General features: G+C 36.8%; 1 protein-coding gene across 1 annotated transcript in view; it reads right to left on the reverse strand.

The window, feature by feature from the left end:
- Positions 1-1,064: 1,064 nt before the first annotated feature.
- Positions 1,065-19,515, reverse strand: part of WDHD1 (WD repeat and HMG-box DNA binding protein 1) — a 29,383-nt gene continuing 10,932 nt past the window's right edge. The window contains exons 7-25 of the mRNA XM_026849683.1: positions 19,172-19,264; positions 18,197-18,303; positions 16,982-17,117; positions 16,652-16,841; positions 16,298-16,485; positions 15,480-15,664; positions 14,089-14,330; positions 13,468-13,605; positions 12,647-12,803; positions 10,691-10,805; positions 9,123-9,254; positions 8,545-8,762; positions 6,663-6,793; positions 5,639-5,695; positions 4,751-4,794; positions 4,448-4,606; positions 3,979-4,112; positions 2,531-2,666; positions 1,065-1,978 (exon numbers count right to left, since the gene is read on the reverse strand). Of these exons, the coding sequence (XP_026705484.1) occupies positions 1,778-1,978; positions 2,531-2,666; positions 3,979-4,112; positions 4,448-4,606; positions 4,751-4,794; positions 5,639-5,695; positions 6,663-6,793; positions 8,545-8,762; positions 9,123-9,254; positions 10,691-10,805; positions 12,647-12,803; positions 13,468-13,605; positions 14,089-14,330; positions 15,480-15,664; positions 16,298-16,485; positions 16,652-16,841; positions 16,982-17,117; positions 18,197-18,303; positions 19,172-19,264 (2,763 nt within the window). The 3' untranslated portion in view covers positions 1,065-1,777. The remainder of the gene's footprint in view (positions 1,979-2,530; positions 2,667-3,978; positions 4,113-4,447; positions 4,607-4,750; positions 4,795-5,638; positions 5,696-6,662; positions 6,794-8,544; positions 8,763-9,122; positions 9,255-10,690; positions 10,806-12,646; positions 12,804-13,467; positions 13,606-14,088; positions 14,331-15,479; positions 15,665-16,297; positions 16,486-16,651; positions 16,842-16,981; positions 17,118-18,196; positions 18,304-19,171; positions 19,265-19,515) is intronic.

Consider the following 19,515-nt stretch of genomic DNA (forward strand, 5'->3'; position numbering starts at 1 on the left):
TATAGAGAAGCCCTGAGGAGTCACTCAAAAAGCTTCCTTACTGCCGAGGGTGACTGACCTTCTCACACGAGGCCTGTGGAGAGGGCACTGGGCAGGCAGCTCAGCCTGAATACAATTACAGGTATGGAGAGAGATGCTGCCCCGTTCATCTCCCCCCACCACGGGAAGGGCACTCGTCGCCTCCTCACAACCCAGTCTAGCAGAAAGAAACCATTACACAGTTCACCAAGCCCATAGTGATTTTTCTATCAGGATGTTTTTCTTTACCAATGCAATTCCGTTTTTCTCCAATACACCCAAAATGTGGAAATACGCTTTACTGTCTAAATTCCAGTCTCTGATACAATCATTTATTTCCAAAGAAATATGCCACTACTCTCCTGAATCTCCTCCGTCATGCCACTACAGAAAATGAATTATTACTTTTGTTAATTACTACTTGCTGTCTACTATCAGCATTAAACAAATAAAATCTGTAAAAATACATAAGAACCATGGATGGAAAAAAGCACTTAAACTGACAGGTCTTTGGGTTTTTCCTCTATTTGTATTTACCATCCCTGGCTGGCATCATGACCCCCATTCTCTACATACAGTGAAAAGAGGAGCTGTTTTCCTCTAAAATGGCATATAAGAATTGCTAAAAAAGTCTAGCAAGACACCTCCTATACTAACGTTCAGTGAGATTTCTGTAAAAAAAACCCACTAAATCTTCAATCTACAGATTCAATATTAAAAATGTGTTCTAAGCAGAGAGTCATTTGCCTTTTCAGGAATAATGTGAAGAGAAATGAAGAATAAAAAATGATGAAAGGATGTGCAAACCCAGGAAAAAAAGCCCTAAGTTAGAACTCTTCAGTCTCTGTTATGCTAAGGAATTAGTTTATCTTACCTTAAAATAAAAGTTTCAAAATTTGAGTTTGCTTCAAATACATTTTAAACGTACTGTACTGTCTTTTCTCCAGAGAAGGGTAAATACAACTGCCTTATGAAATGTGGGTAGAAGCCTGTTTACTTTAATTATAAAAACTGCAAAGGAGACCAGCAGCTTAAACTAAGAAACATTCACATTTTATTTAAAAAAAACACCCCATCGCATAAAACAATCCAGAGATTTTCAAGTTCTGAGCAATTTCTGGACCTGTGGAGGCAGAGATTGGGAAAGTACATTTGCACAGTCTGGAATGGCTCATTTTTGCACACCTGACCCTATTAATTCGGCTTCCATCCTGGTCTTCTCTCTGCCCATATCAAGCCACACTCTGCCACCATCACAGCCACAGATGCTGAAAGCATAGCTGGACAGCAGCAGCCTGTTAAGCAATCTTCCCCTCATTCCTATTTCCTTGGGCATCTTTTCTCTTACAAGTTTTGCAGCAGGCAGAAGGGATGGTACAGAAGCCATTACTTCACCTCTCTAAAACCAGAGGACAGCTTGTGTACAAGGTTTATCTTCCCCAGAATGACTAATCTGGATTTAAAAATCAAATACTACAAGCATCAAGGCACACAGCTACACAACACTGTGTGGAACTGTGCTTCTAGGTAACAAGTCCATTAGTATTAGTTTTGCTACCAAGCTTTATACTAGTAACTTGCAAAAGATCAGGAGAGTGAATTCAATATTTCCCTGAAGAACTGATAACAAAATACTTTCTAAAAGACTATTTGGAGCAAGGCACTCTTTGCTAGTGCTCTCAGAGCACAGCAGCAAATTTCTCAATACAGAGCTACTTAATATTTTCAGAAAACAGATGCTGAGGAGGTACCACATTATTTAGCTTTGCTTGAATGCAAAAGCTGCCAATCTGTCATTTGTAGATTGATCTAAAGACTTTGGCTTTTTGGATAAATTTGAGTCCTCTGGTTTCTGCTCCTGGTTCTTTTTCGCTTCATCTTCATCAGCTATGGGACGCTTTCGCTTTTTATCTTCTGTCAAATCATTAACTGTTCCTCCTTTTGCTTTCTCAGTCCACACCTTTGAAGAAAGTAATCATTAAACAGAAAACTACATACCAGGCCACAAAACTCACCACTTCATAATCAGAGACAGAAGGTGTATAAAATAAAGAAGCACTGAAATAATTCCTGTTAAGAACTAATAAGGATCAAGTTAGGAACAATTTTCTCACTTTCCTTTTTTTGTAACAGCATTCTCCTTCAAAGCTATTCTTCATTTGAGTTGGCATATGAAATTGAAGCTCTTAAATGTTTTTCTGGCAAATAAGAAACCTAAAAGGCCTTAGTACAAATTTAAGCCCCAGTGAATTAAACCTGGCTATGTCACTTTTTCCCTTCTCTCGTTATTTCTTCATTATGATTCTCTCACTTTAGATAAAGCTGTTTTCTGCATTTAATTATTATTCAGACACTTTATGTTTTCATAAATATATGTTGTATATCATGGCCTAATTCAAACCTGAAGTCCATGAAGATGGAGAACAGTGTAAAGAAAAACATTCCTAACCAAAACCAAGGGATTCAATTCAAAAAATTCTCAAAAGAACAGAATTAGAGAATGTTTTCTTACCATTCTTTCTTCTGATGACAGCATTCTAAATCGACTCATACCTTCTTTTATTATTTCTGCTTCGTTCAGATCAGGATTATCTGTCAAAATGTTTGCTCTGTTCTCTTCTAGCCACATCTGGAATCCTGTCTTTGGTCTAAACCAAGCACATAAAAATTGTCCATTTAAGAAGGTTATAGGAAAACTGTATGCCCCCCAAATAAACATTTCTAAATAATACCTAACTGGACTTCTTTGTTCTAGAAAGAAAAACATATTTCTATATTTCTATATTTCTATATTTCTATATTTCTATATTTCTATATTTCTATATTTCTATATTTCTATATTTCTATATTTCTATATTTCTATATTTCTATATTTATTTCTATATTTCTATATTTCGTCAGCAGTTTGCTTCTGGCTATTCCAGTATGCTTAAGTAACATGATGACAAGGCAAGACTAAGTCAAGCGTTTTTATTAAAACTGTTATATGGAGATGAACACTTCAGTTTTAGAATGACAAAGCATAATGGTTCTCTTCCTTTCTGACAGGGTCCCATCAACCTAAAAATAGAGCATATTAGCATGTTTCAGCTAATCCTTTTCACAGTTCTCCTTGCCTCTTGTTTTAGAACATTACCGGTAAAGGTTAATGAAAAGAATGCTAGTCCAAATGAATAATAATTACCTTCATCTTCCTCAGTTAAATGAAGTCTAAATGAAACATGATTATAATAATGCAAATTTCATGAGGTCTGGGATTGTTAGAAAATACATCTGCTCCAGAGGAACAAGACAGATTAGAGTCTTAGCTTGGAAGAGACATGCTCCTTAGGTGATAAAAGTTTTTTGTTTCTTTTCTTTGTTAAAAAACACATTAAAATAAAGCTTTTACACTTTCACGTAAAACTCCTAGCTTTTAGACTCCTCTGAGATTTGCTAGAGATGTTAAAGTTTAAAGTAGTTCCCATACTCGGAACCAGCACAGCAGCATGGTTTCATTTATCATTCAAAGGTACATATATCAGATACATAAGTAGTATCAAGGCAAAAATCATTAGAGCCTCAAAATTACATTTTGCATTGTTCATTTATTATTCACTCACACATGTATTTGTCTCAGACCAATGCAAAACACCTGCTTTGAATGACACTGCCACAATGCTGGGAAAGGTTTAATGAACAGAATGCTTTTCTCTGGTCTATCACTGTGATTGTAATGTGGCAATTTGGAAATCCAATCAATGCTTTTTATGCAGGCTGGTTTGATAATATGTGTAGTTTAAGTAGCAGTTTATTCCATTTCTGAACAGAGTTCACAAACGTGACAACTTGTGAGCTAACACTTTAATCTTGACGTTATGCTTCTTGGGCCAGTCTAACATCTTCAGAAACAAAATAGTTTTTGGACTTGTTATTCTATCAGTTTTGGAATATGGCATTGAGATGCAAGTGTCCACTCACCTTTTGTTTTCAGTGTTCTCCTGTGCAGTGACTTTGACTTCAGGGGACTCGTTTCCTGCTTTTTCTTCTTTTTCTTCCACTGTTTTTTCACTGGAGTTAAGTGTACGAGCCTGGAAGAAGGAGATTGCTAAAGCCTGTAGAAATTGAGATAAAAAAAAAAAAAAGACCTTACTCTCAGACAACACATACCACGTAGCCCAGCAAAACCCAAGCCTTTCCTGAAGACATAATCACTTGCATTAACATAGCATGTAATCTATCCAATTTCAATGCAGATGTTAACACTATTTAGAATAAAAGTACAAGAGTCAGTGCAGAATGTAATTTCTACAGCTGAAAACTTTTTTGGGGCATTTTATATGCTTTTATAGTTTCTGCTGTATGTTTAAATGAACTTGATAAAAGCTGGTAAAATTCAATTTACTGTTCTGTGCTTGATGAAACAATGTAAAGAGACTAGAAACATTACCTGCTTGGACTTGGGTTTGGGAATCAGAGGCTTTATAACTGGAGGATTCTGCTTGTTTACAGCTCGACTGCTAGACAAAGAAGTTTTCTTTGAGTATTTGCTCATAGTGTCCAGAACATTTGCTGAGGGGACCACTGGGTCCTTTTTGTTAGATGACACCTACCAAAACAAAGAAATAAACATTTTATTTCCTTTCTGTCATGCTCCCCTCCTCTATCCCTTCAAGATATCTGTCACAGTTAACTGTAAACTTTAAACTCGATTTTCAGAACACTGCAATCAAATCAGGTGTAAAATTCTTACCTTAAAGGGATTCACTCGTCCTTGGCTGCTTGATGAAATTAAAACTATTCAATAGGAAAGAAAAAGAACATAAAAATATGTGCATACACACACATATATAAAAATCTATGAAGCAACGTGCACATTTTAGACAAGTAGATGAAACATTAGTCTCATTTCCAAGGAACAAGGCTAACACTCTTTATGTGTGTTTCAGTCTCTGTTCATTGAAAAGAACTCAAAGGCATCATCAACTGCACACCAAAGAAAAGAAGTTCCCACTAAGCTTGAAAGTGGTCAGATAAAGACACTTTAATATCCCTACGAAGGTTATACTGTACATGCTCAGCTATTATTAGTCATCCAAAATGCCACACAGGACCAGGACCAACAGCTTAAAATACAAATCCACAGGAAGACTCAGTACTTCCTCCACTCCCAAATCCGTTTCCACTCCTATTATTCCTGCTAGAAGGTTGGCGGCAGGGAAGAAGCAGCAAGAGGTCACATTCTGCCCCTGCTTGCTCAGACCCACAGCTCTACAGCAGGGTTACTAACTCTGCCTTCTAAGTGCAACCAATAAACGTGCCTGTGATTAGTAAAACGTACCAATTGATCATTGTTCTCATTTTTTCCCCTCCCAAAGGATGCCTTCAAGACATAGCCAGGCATTTGGCACAGCTAAGGCAATCAGAATAGTGCTATGGAACATCAGTAGTTAATGAAGACATCAACAGGAATGGGGAACCTCTTCAAAACATGACAGCAACAATCAGGGCAAGTTACCACTTGGCAACACTGTTATGTACTTAATTTTAGTAGTAATGGGAGAATGGAGGATAAAAACGGGAGCAGATATTGTGAAGCATGACAAAGTTCTCGCCCTGGAATAAATGGAGATTTACTCACCAGACTTTGGAGTAGTCACCTCTGCTGAAGTGACACCTTTTGAGAAAGGATTTGGCCCTTCAGAAAAAAGAAAGGGGTACATATTTAAGTGCAATAAAATGTAATAGCATAACTTCTTTAAAAACAAAATCCCAAACAGATGAGTTGTAGTAATCTGCATTTTAAAGCATGACTTTTCACTTTCAAATTGTACATACACTTTTACATAACCATCAGTTGTCTCTACCCAGATTTAAGTTAGAGTTGTACACTTACTCCTTAAACCTTAAACTTATTCCTTAAAGTATGCCCAGTAAACTACTGGCCTATCAACTCCTGCAAGATTTGTGCTGATACAAAAGTAACTGTTTCATAAGGTAACCCCAGTCCACTAGAAATAGTATCAGACAACAGGAAAAACTCTCCAGGGGTCCCTCAGATGGGTATTAAGTACAGTGCATAAGCAAGCTGGGACAGAGCAGATGACATACATTAAACTTGTTTCTCTGCAGCAACTGCAGGCACAGGCTGGTATGTACACCTGCTCACTCAGGTAGGCACTGCTACTCATCTCCCACAGGGAATTCCAGGCAATGGGAAGCCCCAAAGCAGGAATCACTCTATGTCACCCCATTATTCCTGTGCATTTTTTCACATGTCAACAGCCAAATAAGACAGAGCAGAAACTACCAGACCAGTTTTAAACTAGGTAGCAGAAAAACTAGACTCTGCTATAGTTGCAGAGTTTTCAAAACTCAGTGAAACAAATGGGATTATTTTCTCTTTACATAAACGGCTTCTAAATCAAACCTTCTTGCACCTCACTTGTGGTGGCCCATGACAGATGGTGTGCCTGTCTTTCTAAATTTTATATCAAAAGATCAAAATGAAACAATAGATAGAAAAACCCATTGTTTGCACAGATCTATAGATTGTAGTTACCTAAACTACTAATTATCTGGGATTTTTCTAGAATTCACTATTAAGTCTGTGAAAGACACATTTAAATAACTTCCAGCCTCTTCAGAGAGCACATTTTTCTTACTCTGTTTATGCACTTCTGGTGTTTCTTCTACTTCCTCATAGGCATCAGCTTCCTCAGCATCTTCCATTTCTTGGTCCTGCTGAACATTTCTGACTGGCAGCTGACTCCACTCTGTGGCAGAGTTGCTGTAACTAAATGAAAGGAATTCATCAGAAAGGAAGTGGTCACCACATTCAGGAGGAAAACTGGAACAATGGGTAGCTAACTTACTTATCTAATTTAAGAAATAAGAATGGTAAGATTTGGCATTTATTTGTGTTATACCTCTGATTAAACTGTGATGATTACTAAAAATAAAATAAAGATTCATTAACCACTTCAGTTCAGCCTAAAACATCAAGGGCAGTTGCCTGAAGTGGTACTCATGTAGTTTTAAATAAAACCACACATGGCTATGAAAGTACCCAAAATTCACACTCAGCTAAAAGTACAGGCACTGGCCTTCAAACAGCTCCACACACAAGCGTGAGCGCCTGAACAGAAACAGCAACCTTCTGCCACCTTGCTATTGCTGCCAAAACACTCTGCTGCAAACACAAATGAAAACATAAAACATCTTCTGTAACTTCCATTTAAACACATATGCCTATCATAAATAATACCAGATTACTTTTCTGCATACATGAATAAATACACAGGTGGTAATATGGATGCATGTTTTCAGTCTGAAGCTTATGCAGCAAGTTTCAATCTTTAATCTGATTATTCTCTAAATTCCCAAAAGTAGTATGTACATTTCTTGCATTTCCTTCCTGATGTTTGCTGATTACTAATATCTGTGTATGCATAAACTAAAGGTTCATTTATTTCAACCAGAATGCCAGTGATTACTCTGGCTCTAATAATATAGTGTTTGTGATGAATTTTAATCCTCAGAGAGGCTGGTTGAAGACGTGGGATTACAGGTTCCATTCATGATCCAGAACAACAAGGTAGAACGTTCAGAAAGGAGTTTTAAATGTGCAGTTTCACACAGAACAGTAAGGGAAAAGCTACAGATAAGTTCAGGGACTTATCGCTTCCTCCTGCTTAAATAAATTCCAAACTTCATACATAAAATTGCTATAGAAAGATACTGCTTCTAACAGAACATTATGACATTGTTTCTGCACTATCAGACTGGTGGTTAGCAACTACTTTCCTTATAGCTGTACCATCCAGAGGCCAAGCAAGAACACAGCTCTTCTGTGTGGTGTGTATAAAAAAAAAAACAAAAAAACAAAAAAAACACCAAAACCAAAACACACACATCTCTTGCCTCATCATGCTTACAAAGCAGATACAGGTAGAAGAAAGGTAGATAGCACAGATAGAGGAAAAAAAGCAAACCTGTAGTGTTTACACAGCTTTCAAGATCATGGATTAATTAGGAGGGAAAAAGACTAAATAGGATACACTGAGATGGGATACTGAAGGAGGGAAGGGCTGGAGAGAGATAGAAGGATTTTAAGGTAGGTGTGGTATGAAATGAGCTAGAGAGACTGAGACCAAAAAAAAAAAAAAACCACAAAAACACCCTAGGTTGGAGTCAAATAACCAAACCAGCACAAACTAGGGGAAGGGGGGGTACAAAATGAAAAAAATTCCAAAGCAACCTGATATTGAGTGTGCTTTGCCTCAGAAGCTGTTGAACACAGACATACAGTAAGCAAAGAATGGAGATATTTCCCTTTGTGTTAGTATCTTGGTACTCTAAGTCCTAACACAATATCAGCAAGAATGTACCATTTTATACGTAGAATTAAAGTAAAGCAACACAAGCTCTTACTTCGTAACAAACACATTGCAAACTATAGTCGAGAAAAAGTGCATCAACTGAACCAAAACGTTAATAGATCAGTAAAAACGTTCCCAGGTTTTTAATCACAGAAATTTGTGTTACCCAGCATTCAAGTGCTTTCGGAAATCCTCTTCCTCCTCTTCATCTTCCGGTGCTGTTGCCAACTCACTTGCTTTTTCTACAGCCATTTCACTAAGTCGCTGAGCTAAATTTAGCCTTCGAGAGCGAGAAGCATACTTGATAGCTAAATTCACAACGTTCTGTGTCATGAGGTCAGCAAGTTCCATGCAACGAAATTCACGCTCCAGTTTACAAGAAAGCTGAAAGAAAAGAAGCCTTAAGAGTTACACATTTCAGTTATGAAGATCTCTCAAGACTCTAAGACCAGAATATTATGGTCTTGGTGGAGTGAATGAACAAAGACAAAACCACCAACATTCATGAACTGCATAGCAAAGAAAAAGCTCTTTTTCACCACCCCCCCCTTCTTTCTCCCACCCTCATACCGATAAGCAATATTAACTGTAGTCCATCTCTTATCGCAGTCTGTGAACTAGCTGGATTGCAAATCACTAGCCAGACTTCTAATAAGAGGAATCACATCAGCATTTATTTTGAATAGATGGCATTTGATGTAAAGTCTCATTAATTCATTCTATTTTCTGTTTATTTCTACTTACAGCAAACAGCTTCATTAAAAGTTCTTGCTGTTCTTTCACTGACTGACTTTTAGCATTTTCATCAAGTTCATAGCCATTTTTTGATAAGTAATCCACATGGTTGTGAAATACAACAGAACGCCAGTATTGTTCCTGAATAAAAGGGAGAAAGATGCATGCTGGAGGTCAGAGGGAAAAAAAAACAGTCCATGAAATAATGCCTAACAATTTACAATGTATTTTATCAACTTATTCTTAAATGTTCCTTTCCTCTCATAATGAGGGTGAAGGGTAGACAATTCTCTTTTAAAAGCCAATGACTACTGAGAAAAAAACCCCACAGACCACACTAGCAACCATCCTATACAAACTGACCCAAACATTTACCATATATGTTAAATTGCATTTATATTACAGGCTTTCAGCAGGACAAGACCTACATGTTCACCAGGATGCTACCAGGACAGACAATTCCAGAACAAGTTAATTATTTTATCTTATAACTTCTGTCCCACAGCAAATTGGAAGTATTCCAGAATAACTCAGTAACTGTAGGAGCAATCATCATCTGTGAGACAGGTAAACAGAAAATATAACTGTTGTTCAGTGAAATACTAGTGCAGTTATTCAACCAGGCTAGCTCTGTTTATAATTATTTCGTAACTTATTCCAAACCAGCGTTTTCATCAGAGGTACAGGAATAATCTGTTTCTTTACCTATACAGAAGTACATATTCCCTCAAGCTAAATTAACCATTCCTGGCATTTTCCTTCTATTATTCTGACAGAGTGGGGGGATGGAAGACATACTCCATCAGATAAAGAACAAAAAGATTTGAACCAAATGAAGGAGAATTCATTAAAAAAGACAAAGTGTTTATTATTGAAATTTTTTATCTGCACTTCTATCAAAGAGAATAAATTTCAAATAGCATTAAAATGTCTCTGAGGTTGAGGTTAGAATTTATGTTAATTTCTATTTTGTGCAGTAGAGCTGAACACAAGAGTGAAATGTTTAAACATATTTAAAAAAAAGTGAAGAATACAGATATCCCTCTAGAAGTTCACAGGTTCATCTTGCTTCAACCAGCCTCTACCTTAAGAAAGTCAAGCCAGAAGGACTGTTTTCAGAGTGATCATATGAATTTGAGTACTTAGTATATCTTTCAAAAGTGTCTTCCAGAAATTTTATTACTATTATATTAAAAAACAGGAACCTTCAAGGGGGGGTGTCTCAATTTGGATCCAAAAGTCTGATGCTTACTAGAACACAAACCACTACCTACTAGAAACAAAAAATTAAAGAGAGGGTGAGTAAGACTTCATTGGTCAGAAGTAGATTATGTGTAAATATAAACTTGCATCAGCTCTAGCAGCTTTATCTTGTCTTCTTCTGAAACAGTTGTGAACCAAACCAAACCAGAAAAGCTATATAAAACACTGAACCCAAATAACCTCCTTAGCCACACATCTTCCTCAGAGCTTGTACTACCCTCTTTCATAGTAGTGATGATTAATAGGAATCTTGTATAATCCCAACTATGGGGACATCTGAGACTATCAGCTGTGGACTCAACACCATTCCATACCTCCATCTGTCCCTTTTCTGTTGTAACTTGACAGTAAGGAAGTTTAAAGGATAATATTGCTACAGCAGGACGTGGTAGAGTAGGAGGGAATCTGGCTCCTTTACAAGGAATACACCTGTGCAAGCAAAACAAAAAATACATACAATCCTTAAACACCTACAGCCACCAGTTCTACATCTAAATCATGTCTCCTAAGCAAGATACTTTAAGAGGATTTGTTCTTTAAAAAGTAGTAATTAAATTACTGACTTAAATATAGCAATATGTAAGGCTGCATTACAAAGGGTTATTTTTACATTACAACCAATGAAAGATTTTTAAAACCAGCAAAGCACACGCTGCTCTTGTTCACACTAGAAACTCCAAACGTGGCACATAGAGATCTGCGTCTGCTATCTCACACAATACACGATTTAACAGCTACTACAAAATGTAAATGCAATTTATTAAAATCAGAAACTACTGAACAACTGAAGGCCACTGGAACAAGAGCAGGCACCTCTACCATTTATTTTGATGAGGGGTTTTGGACTTCATGAGGAAAGTGCAGTGTTCAGATGCACACAGGGTCAGGTGGAGGAAAAAGAAAAAAAAAAAAAAAAAAAAAAAAAAGCATAAGCTTATTGTTTCATTATATTTAAACTATTACTTTCTGGTAAAAATCACTTCAGCAAAACATTGATTGGGGAACTGCTGTATTTCCAGCAGCACCAATGCAACACTGACAAAAATGTCTGGTTTTAAAAGCTACTGTTTCAGACACTGGGAAAAAAGAGAACAGGAGGCATTAGTGTTCTGGCTATCTGTGTTAATTAAGGCATATGGTGTTTCTACAACAACCCTCCCCCCTTCTTATCTTTAATATGCTAGTGGCTTTGACTAAAATGTTCTTTGCAACTCAGAGTAGCACTCTCTGTCTTGGAGTAGAAGCGAAAAACTGATGATGACAGACTCACAGTTGCCCATCCCATCAGTGTGATGTGTCCTGCACATTTTTGATCAATTTTCTGGAGGCCAACATTACTTAATGATTTGGAGGAAGAAACAGACAGTGAATTGACATTTACCAGTGATATCAAATTATCTCCCTCATTACAAAAAACCCAGAGGATTACAAAGAACGTCATTTAAATTTAAATAAAATGCAGTCTCCCACCAACCTCTACAATTGTGCAAAGTAAAAGAGTCTAGATTTCAGTTAAATATGCAAGCTGATGGGATTCTGCCCTGGTAGGAAAAGGACACAGGTCACTGAATAAAGAGGACTACAAACAGCTTAGGAACTAATTGTCCAGGATGTGTGTTACAATAAAGAGTTATTTACACATCACCAGCATCATATTTTATAAAGTAATGGCTAACTCTCAGCTAAATATTTTCGCAGTTTTACATACAAAATTGTTCTTCGTGACCACTGCTTAAATATTAATATAAGTCACAGACAGTTCTGACTTATCTGTGCTTAATGACAGATTACAGGACTGGATTCTTCTCAAAGGGACAAGTGGGGAAAACACAGAGAAAAAAAAAAAAAAACAAAACAAAAACCAACCCAAATCTCCCAAAACCATGAGATTCTTACGAAGAATCAGAAGAATCAGCAGAAGCAGATTCTTAACAGCAACCATAACTTATTAGGTTTCTCTAGCAAAATGCAGCATTATGAATGTGTCTGCATCAGAGATGGGCAATTTCATAATAAAGTGCACATGCCTCTTAGCCAAGGCCAAAAGCCACAATTTTTCACTAACAAATTACAAAACTCTAATGGGTTTATTTCAAACCAGTTTAGTAATGAAACATCCATGTAGAATTACCTTTATGAACTAGATCATTTACTGTGTATATTTATTAGTCACACATTTTAGTTGAAGTTGGTTCCAGTTTCTCACAGTAAGAAGTGCTCTGTAATTTAAAACAAAGACAAACAAAGCACTTCCTTGTGAAATACCTGACCTGAGCTGCTGGGGATTTTCATGGATGCCAACTACCCAATAATGATCAGATTTTCCTTTGCAATGCTCTCTCATGTTACACACTGGAATCCAAGTATTCCCAAGTCCTCGGTTCAACATCCGCACAATTCCCTCAGAATCCACATAACAAGGGGTACCTGTTTGTTACAAATTAAAACAATTATTCTGACAGGCAACTAATTACAAAGGTTGAGCTGGCGGATACTGCTGGGAAACGATGACTTACATATCTCAAAACACAACATCCTCTCATCCAAACAGTGCAACATAGCTGGAAAAAAAACTATTTTCCTTAGAAAGATGCGCCACCTTCTGACAGTCGACAGTACTGCTAGTCAACTGACACGTTCAAATTTAAAACATTCTATGAAGACATCAAATTCATACTGCTTGGGTAGATTCCCAAAGAAAATTAACTATTTTACAATTACTTTTTCTAGTTATCATAAAAACTCCTCCCAAGATACCAACTTTTTGGGGTGGACTTTTGCCGAGGTAGTTGAACACACCTATTATGGTGTACTAATGTAATTTATTTCTTTTTGCAGAGCAGGGCAACCAGTTGGGAAAACAAGCTCTGATAAAATATTTAAGTGTGTGGAAAGATATTAAAGATTTCTGATAAATACATTTAAAGAATAGAAAAATGGAATTTTGTTTAGTGCTGAGGAGATTGAAGGAAAAAAGTCAAGGTCCCAAGATCACTCTTACTAAAAGGGCAGTAAATCAGCCAAACTCTCCTACAAACTTCCCCCAGTAGTGTGGAGATTTCTGAACGTCACTCACACAGATATTTCATACCTTCTGCAGAGAATCCAACCCACATCAAATAGGATTTCTTTGTAAGAGAAAGAGGGTCTCCATGCAAAATCTGTTTTTTTGTTTTTCCTAGCTCCATCAGCTGTACTCCAAGGCACTGGTCTCCATCAAACCCGGTACCTAGGAAGAAGTCGTTCAATGACTACATTAGAAAACAAAAGAATTGTCTTGTCTCTTGGCTAAATCTAAGTTTTGAATCAAAACCTAAATCTAATGCAGAGTTATCCATGAATACCACTGTCAGACAAGCAATTATTTGTTAATTAGGCCATACAAAGCATGCATAATAACTACTTCCTTAATTTCCCATAGTAATTCATTCTGGCCTTTCTGAAACTCAAGTTTAATCTATTAATGTCGCTGTTATAAACTTCTCCCCTTCCCCACAGGTTAATCTAGGCATCCCAATATAAAATGCAGACTTTGCTGTCTTCTGACAAAGATCTGTCGAAGATCTGTGGGTTGTGACAGTAAAAACATCATCAAGAAGAAAAGAAGAATAAACCACTTCTGGTGATTATGTACAAATTAATTAGTGCTAGTAATAGCTGAGGATTGAAAATATAACACCAGCTGAAAAAAAGACAGAAGGGAGAAAACTACCTCTGTGATAAGTAATCATCAACTGTTCTCCATGTCCTGCCATAGACACCACTGGACCTGGGAGACTGAAAATCTCTTTCTGAACTCCTCCAACTGTAAACACACGAACTAGCAAAGCACTAGTGGCACAAGCAGCCCAGCCTTGACCCAGACAGATAGCCTCAACGTCTTCATCCTCTGGCATATCTACCGTCCACTCCTTGTTTGCATCCCATGAACTGAAATGAATGCAGTGGAGCTTGCTAAAAGAGAGACCAAAAAAAAAAAAAGTCAAATATCTCAACATGAAGTAAAAATGTGAAATACACCACTATATCATTTTTATCAGAGACCTGGAATCTGTGAGGGTCACAGAAAGGAACTACAAATTACAAGTGGTTATTTGCAAAGGTGCTACTCTTAGTATTCAAGAAGTGAAGAGCCAGCTTGGCCTTCAGCACTCTAAATCTAGAGCCTCTAAAGCCTGAAGCAGAGACAGCTTAAAGGTCTGAGGGGAGATTTTTTTTTTTTTTAGATGGAAACAGGTAAGTGCCCTGCTTAATTAACATTAATAAGAACTGAAGGTGCTCGGTACCCCTGAATATCAGCCGTCATCACCAGTCTATCATATCATGCTATCTTTCAAAGGGAAAAAAAAAAATTCAGGAACTTCATTCAGTTCTGCTATCTTAATAATTGAAAACCATCTGTGACCAATTCATAGCCACCACAGCTTTTGAGAGATTACACACTTCCCTTGAGAAAAGAAATTGAAATTTTCAGTCAGACAACCAGTACACACAAACAATACTTTTAAAGGTAAAGGATGATTCTCATCTTATCACAATTCTGTATGTGTGAAAATAAGAAAGTTCTTCAAGATATTTTCACAGAAACCATCAATAAAACATTGTTGCTATTGTTATTGAATGCAAGAACAGAGTCTAGTTGGCCCAGTTGCTTAAATCTTTCTATGGTTTTTATAAACGTGTTCTTCACACTTTTAATTCTTTGGGTATCTCCAAACATGTCTCCTTAGTAACAGTGTGAAAAGAAATAGTATAGCCCTTATGATTTATCCTTAATCTGAGCAGACTGAAAGACTATTGTTCATGTTTACAATTTCTTTTGTTAGCAATGCCTGAAGTTTCTAGGGTGGTTGGTTGGTTTTTTTTTTTAAAAAGCGGTAAAAAAAGTCCTCAGGAAACAAATTACATCTTTCATTATTCTTGAAGTCTTCAAGTGGGTGGATGTGAAAATCCTCCTTGAAAGTGATCCTATAAATAAAAAACACGACGAAAAGCCAAGCATCTCAAAAAAGTGATAGAACCTGAAATTGAAAGCCGAAATAGTGAAAACAAGTTAAGTGTAATTCCATACTACGTGTTTTGCAGATCAAGGCCATGACTTACCTCGCAAGTTCCTCTGTACTCTCACAGGCTAGTAAAATAGCTTCAGTAGAGAGGTCAGCCATCGTGTGATTCAGAGAGTTTGGCAGGTGCGTTGCATGATGTATGGAGGTATCGTGAAATTCTATATCTATAGCATTGTCTTGCTCATCATTGTAACAGCGAATGATACCAACAGAATTCCATACCTATTAAAAAGAACACACACACACACACCCCCCCAAAAAAAAAAAAAAAAAAAAGAAAACCACAATTAATCAAGCACACTGCCCTAAACCAGCCTGCTATAACTTTCTCATCTGAAACAACAGTAGATGGGAGGCTGGAGGAAGACTGAAGACTTGTGTAGTCAGGACTTGGTAGTTTCTAAAACAGCTGAATTAGGCAGAAACTAGTTTCATCCTCATTGCTGAGCCATCTTTCTCTTTACAAAATTAAGTGCAAAGAACTTGCAGTTAGGAAGAAATAGTGGATGAATAATGTACAACTCTTAAGAGCACAAAAAGAATCACAAGTTCTGACTAAATAAAGAATTTTGAAAAAGATTTTCTAGAATTCAATAGCACAGGTACAAACTGTATAGCTTGCTTTTGTCTTAAAGCCAAGTATTTATTTTTACATCAAAAGCAACTCAAATGTAAAGCATAACATTATCAGACTTTGCATTAACACAAAGCTACTTTCCACTATTTAGCTTCACGCCGTGAAGTATTAAAAAAAAAATCTTGGAAAAGATTAGATTAAGACACAGCAAGAACTGGACAATATTCAATATTAACAAAGTAACTAGATCTACATAACCACATAGCAGCGAGGTTTACCATGAAACGATGCATGAGATGTGCAGGAGTGGAGCCAGACTGGAAGGGCTTTTGCTTGGGGGTTGGCATTGGCCCATCATAAAAAGGCTGTTGGGTAGATGATGGTGGTAAAGTTGGACAGCCACCAGTCTGATCATCATCGTCATCTTCCTTTTCAAGATTGGAATTGGCTTTTATCATCCCAATATCTAGAAGTTTTTTAAAAAATTTACACCTTACACATATTATTACGACAAAATAAGTAAAAAAGCCAAGATTTCTCTGGAAAAAATCAGGCAGAATATATCTGAGGATGCTAAGAGATCATCCCAATAACAACACTAAAGAGCTCTGGAAAATTAATTCATTCTGTACCTAGTGAGTTGTCATCATCATCAATTATTGCCCGTCTCAGATGGCCTGAAGTTGGCATAAGGTCATCAGCATCATCTTCATTAGCTTCAGCCTTCGGGGAAGATTGTGGTTCAATCATATCTCCATCTAAATAGTCGTCGTCTTCTCCATCAAAGAGATCATTGTAGTCCTTTGTCACTGTACTGGCAACCTAAAACCACATTAACAATTATCCTAAAACTTCTATTGGACACAGAATTCAAGAAATGAATTAACACACAAGGGAATTTTCAACACACAATAACTTGGTAACCTAAATAATCACATTAAGAAATAATTGGTACTGCTCACCTTGTCATTTGGTTTCTTTCCATCACCAATATTTTCCAACAACCCTAGATTTCCTTCTGTATCTGTATAAGCGATCTGCCTATGTTTGGGGTGCCATGCCAGTCCACAAATTGAGTAATTTTTCTCATGCTTCATTCTAAAAAGAATATAAAAAGAATGGATTTTTAGTAAGTTGCTCAAAGCAGAAACCTCCCCAGGAGTTATTGTAAAAAGTGGAAACATTTATTAGTATGAGAGAGTGATGTTACACATAATAAAATGATTAATAGGTCACCTTTAGAATAAACAGCTACTATAAAAAAAAATACAGCAGGTCTTCCTTTTCTATGGGGAAAATCATTTAAACTTTAAAAATCAAACAGAATCATGTTCTTAAAACCACAGGCTTCCTGATACACGTAGAAAAGACAGTAATTCCCCAGCAGTCATACATTCCTGAAGCATCATTATAAAAAGAACATTCAGTTGTTTCTCTTGTACCAAACTGATGAGTTAATCCTGTCTTTTCCACCCTTTGTTCTCACAAAAAATCCTCCCATTATTTACATGTCTTTAATTCTTAACATAGCTGTTACAGTAACAAACGTGTTAAACATGTTTTTTACCCAAAATATTCAGATAAATCATTCCTTTTTTTCTTCTCTATCTCACTTAATCATACCTTTATTTTTCTTTTTTTTTTTTTTTTTTTCCCCCTTGAAAGAGGGATGCTTTTAGTAACCAAGATAAAGTGCAATTTGTCATTTGTCCTTTTTTGCCTGCAGGTGAGGCTGGCTGATGTATCTATTTCCCTCTCCCTTTAGAAAATACATCTTACTGCCAATGATCTTGTGATTTTGGGGTTTGGGATGTGAGGAAAATTTGTTTCCATCAAAATTATCCTTTAATCGACTATTAAAAAGTAATAAAATATATTCGTACACAGAAAAACAGAGTATGGAATTCGAACAAAATCCACATTCGTGTCCCTTCCCTATTCTATTTCTAAGAATGTAATGTTTCCAGATCCTTCTAGCTGTGCAAGAAGGAAAATAGAGTATCACATGAATCAGAACATACTTTTGTGCACACTGGATATGGTGGGGAAAGGCAAAACAATGCCACATTTCTACCTACCACCAGATTTTTGCACAAATAAGTTTTACAGAAAAGACAACAAAACTCTATTTCAAAAAACCCCATGTATTTAGGGATTTATGGAACAGGACTGAATACCTCTCTATGCACTCCTGGGTGTCCATATTCCACACCACTATATTCCCATCTACACTTCCAGCTGCCAGATACTGCCCACAAGGAGACCAGGCCACAACATTCAAGGGCTAAGGAAAAAAAAACAGAAAAAAGTATTACCAATGCACGCACAGCATTCATATTCTGAAGCTTAAAACAGACATTCTGGAATAAAAAATAATAATAATGATCTTTAGCAAATCATATCCAGCCTCCTGTACTAGAGCTGGCTTTAGGTAGTTCTCTGCAAGAATCGTTCTTTAAAGACAGCACACTTTATTTTCAAGAATATCCATCTTCTGTCATTAAACACTGCCATGAGGCTGAACAAAACCCGATTCTAGACATGTAGACAGAAGCATAGTAACTTTCTAAGCTCTGCACTAAACAGCTTTATCTACCTTGAGCTAAATACAGTTCCATAAATTAAAATCCAAGACTCTGTGTTCCATACCTTAATAAAAGTAGGGAATTGTACCTCTTTAACCCAAAGGTTTCCAAGTATATAATGAGGTCAAAAGAAAGAAGGTGGCACAGTTGGGGCTACTATGTAGCTAAATTTCAGGTTAATAAAATATAAAGTGAATAACTGCTGTCTCTGTTCTGTACAGAAATAATGCTCTTGACATTTTCCCTGAAAAGCTATGTATTTAGAGCAACTTGTGAAAACAGATGTTCTTCAGCTGCACTTGGTGACTCACCAGTAGACTTTAGAGATCTAGTGGGTTACTATAAATGAAAGAGGGGAACCAGAGCCATATAAAGACATGTTTGACATTCATCTAGTATCTCTTGCCTTGTTTTCCAACATCAAGTAACAGGATCAGAAATGAAATAGAAAATGTGAGCAATCATTACTGAGGGTGGGGGGGAAGAGATACCGTCCAGAAGATAATTTCTAGCAGAATAACATTTAAATTATGGAAGATTTAGCAAGTACCTGGTTTATGTTCCTACCTTCATGATGAATGCATCAGATAGATCAAGTTGACTATCCCAGGTTTCTCTTCTGTATAGTTTAACAACTTTATCTACAGGAATTGCCAGCAACTGTTCAAAGGAAACAAGAATCAGACAATTTAGAACAAGTTACCTTTCAAACAGAACATTCAAATAGCGTATAGCTCCTTCACTCAGAACTATTGCAGCTGGGACTGCCTCAGTATTTAACAGCTCTCTAGCATCCCAGCAATGCCAACTGAGAAAGTATAGAAAGCTGAAGTAACTGGAATTACAAGGTTCTTTAATGATTTCCACATGCAACATAGCCAAGCATGCCTGTTTTTGTTTTAGTCTTCATT

The sequence above is a fragment of the Athene cunicularia genome, assembly GCF_003259725.1.
Source record: "Athene cunicularia isolate RWA chromosome 5 unlocalized genomic scaffold, athCun1 chr5_part1, whole genome shotgun sequence".
NCBI classification, from domain to species: Eukaryota; Metazoa; Chordata; class Aves; order Strigiformes; family Strigidae; genus Athene; species Athene cunicularia.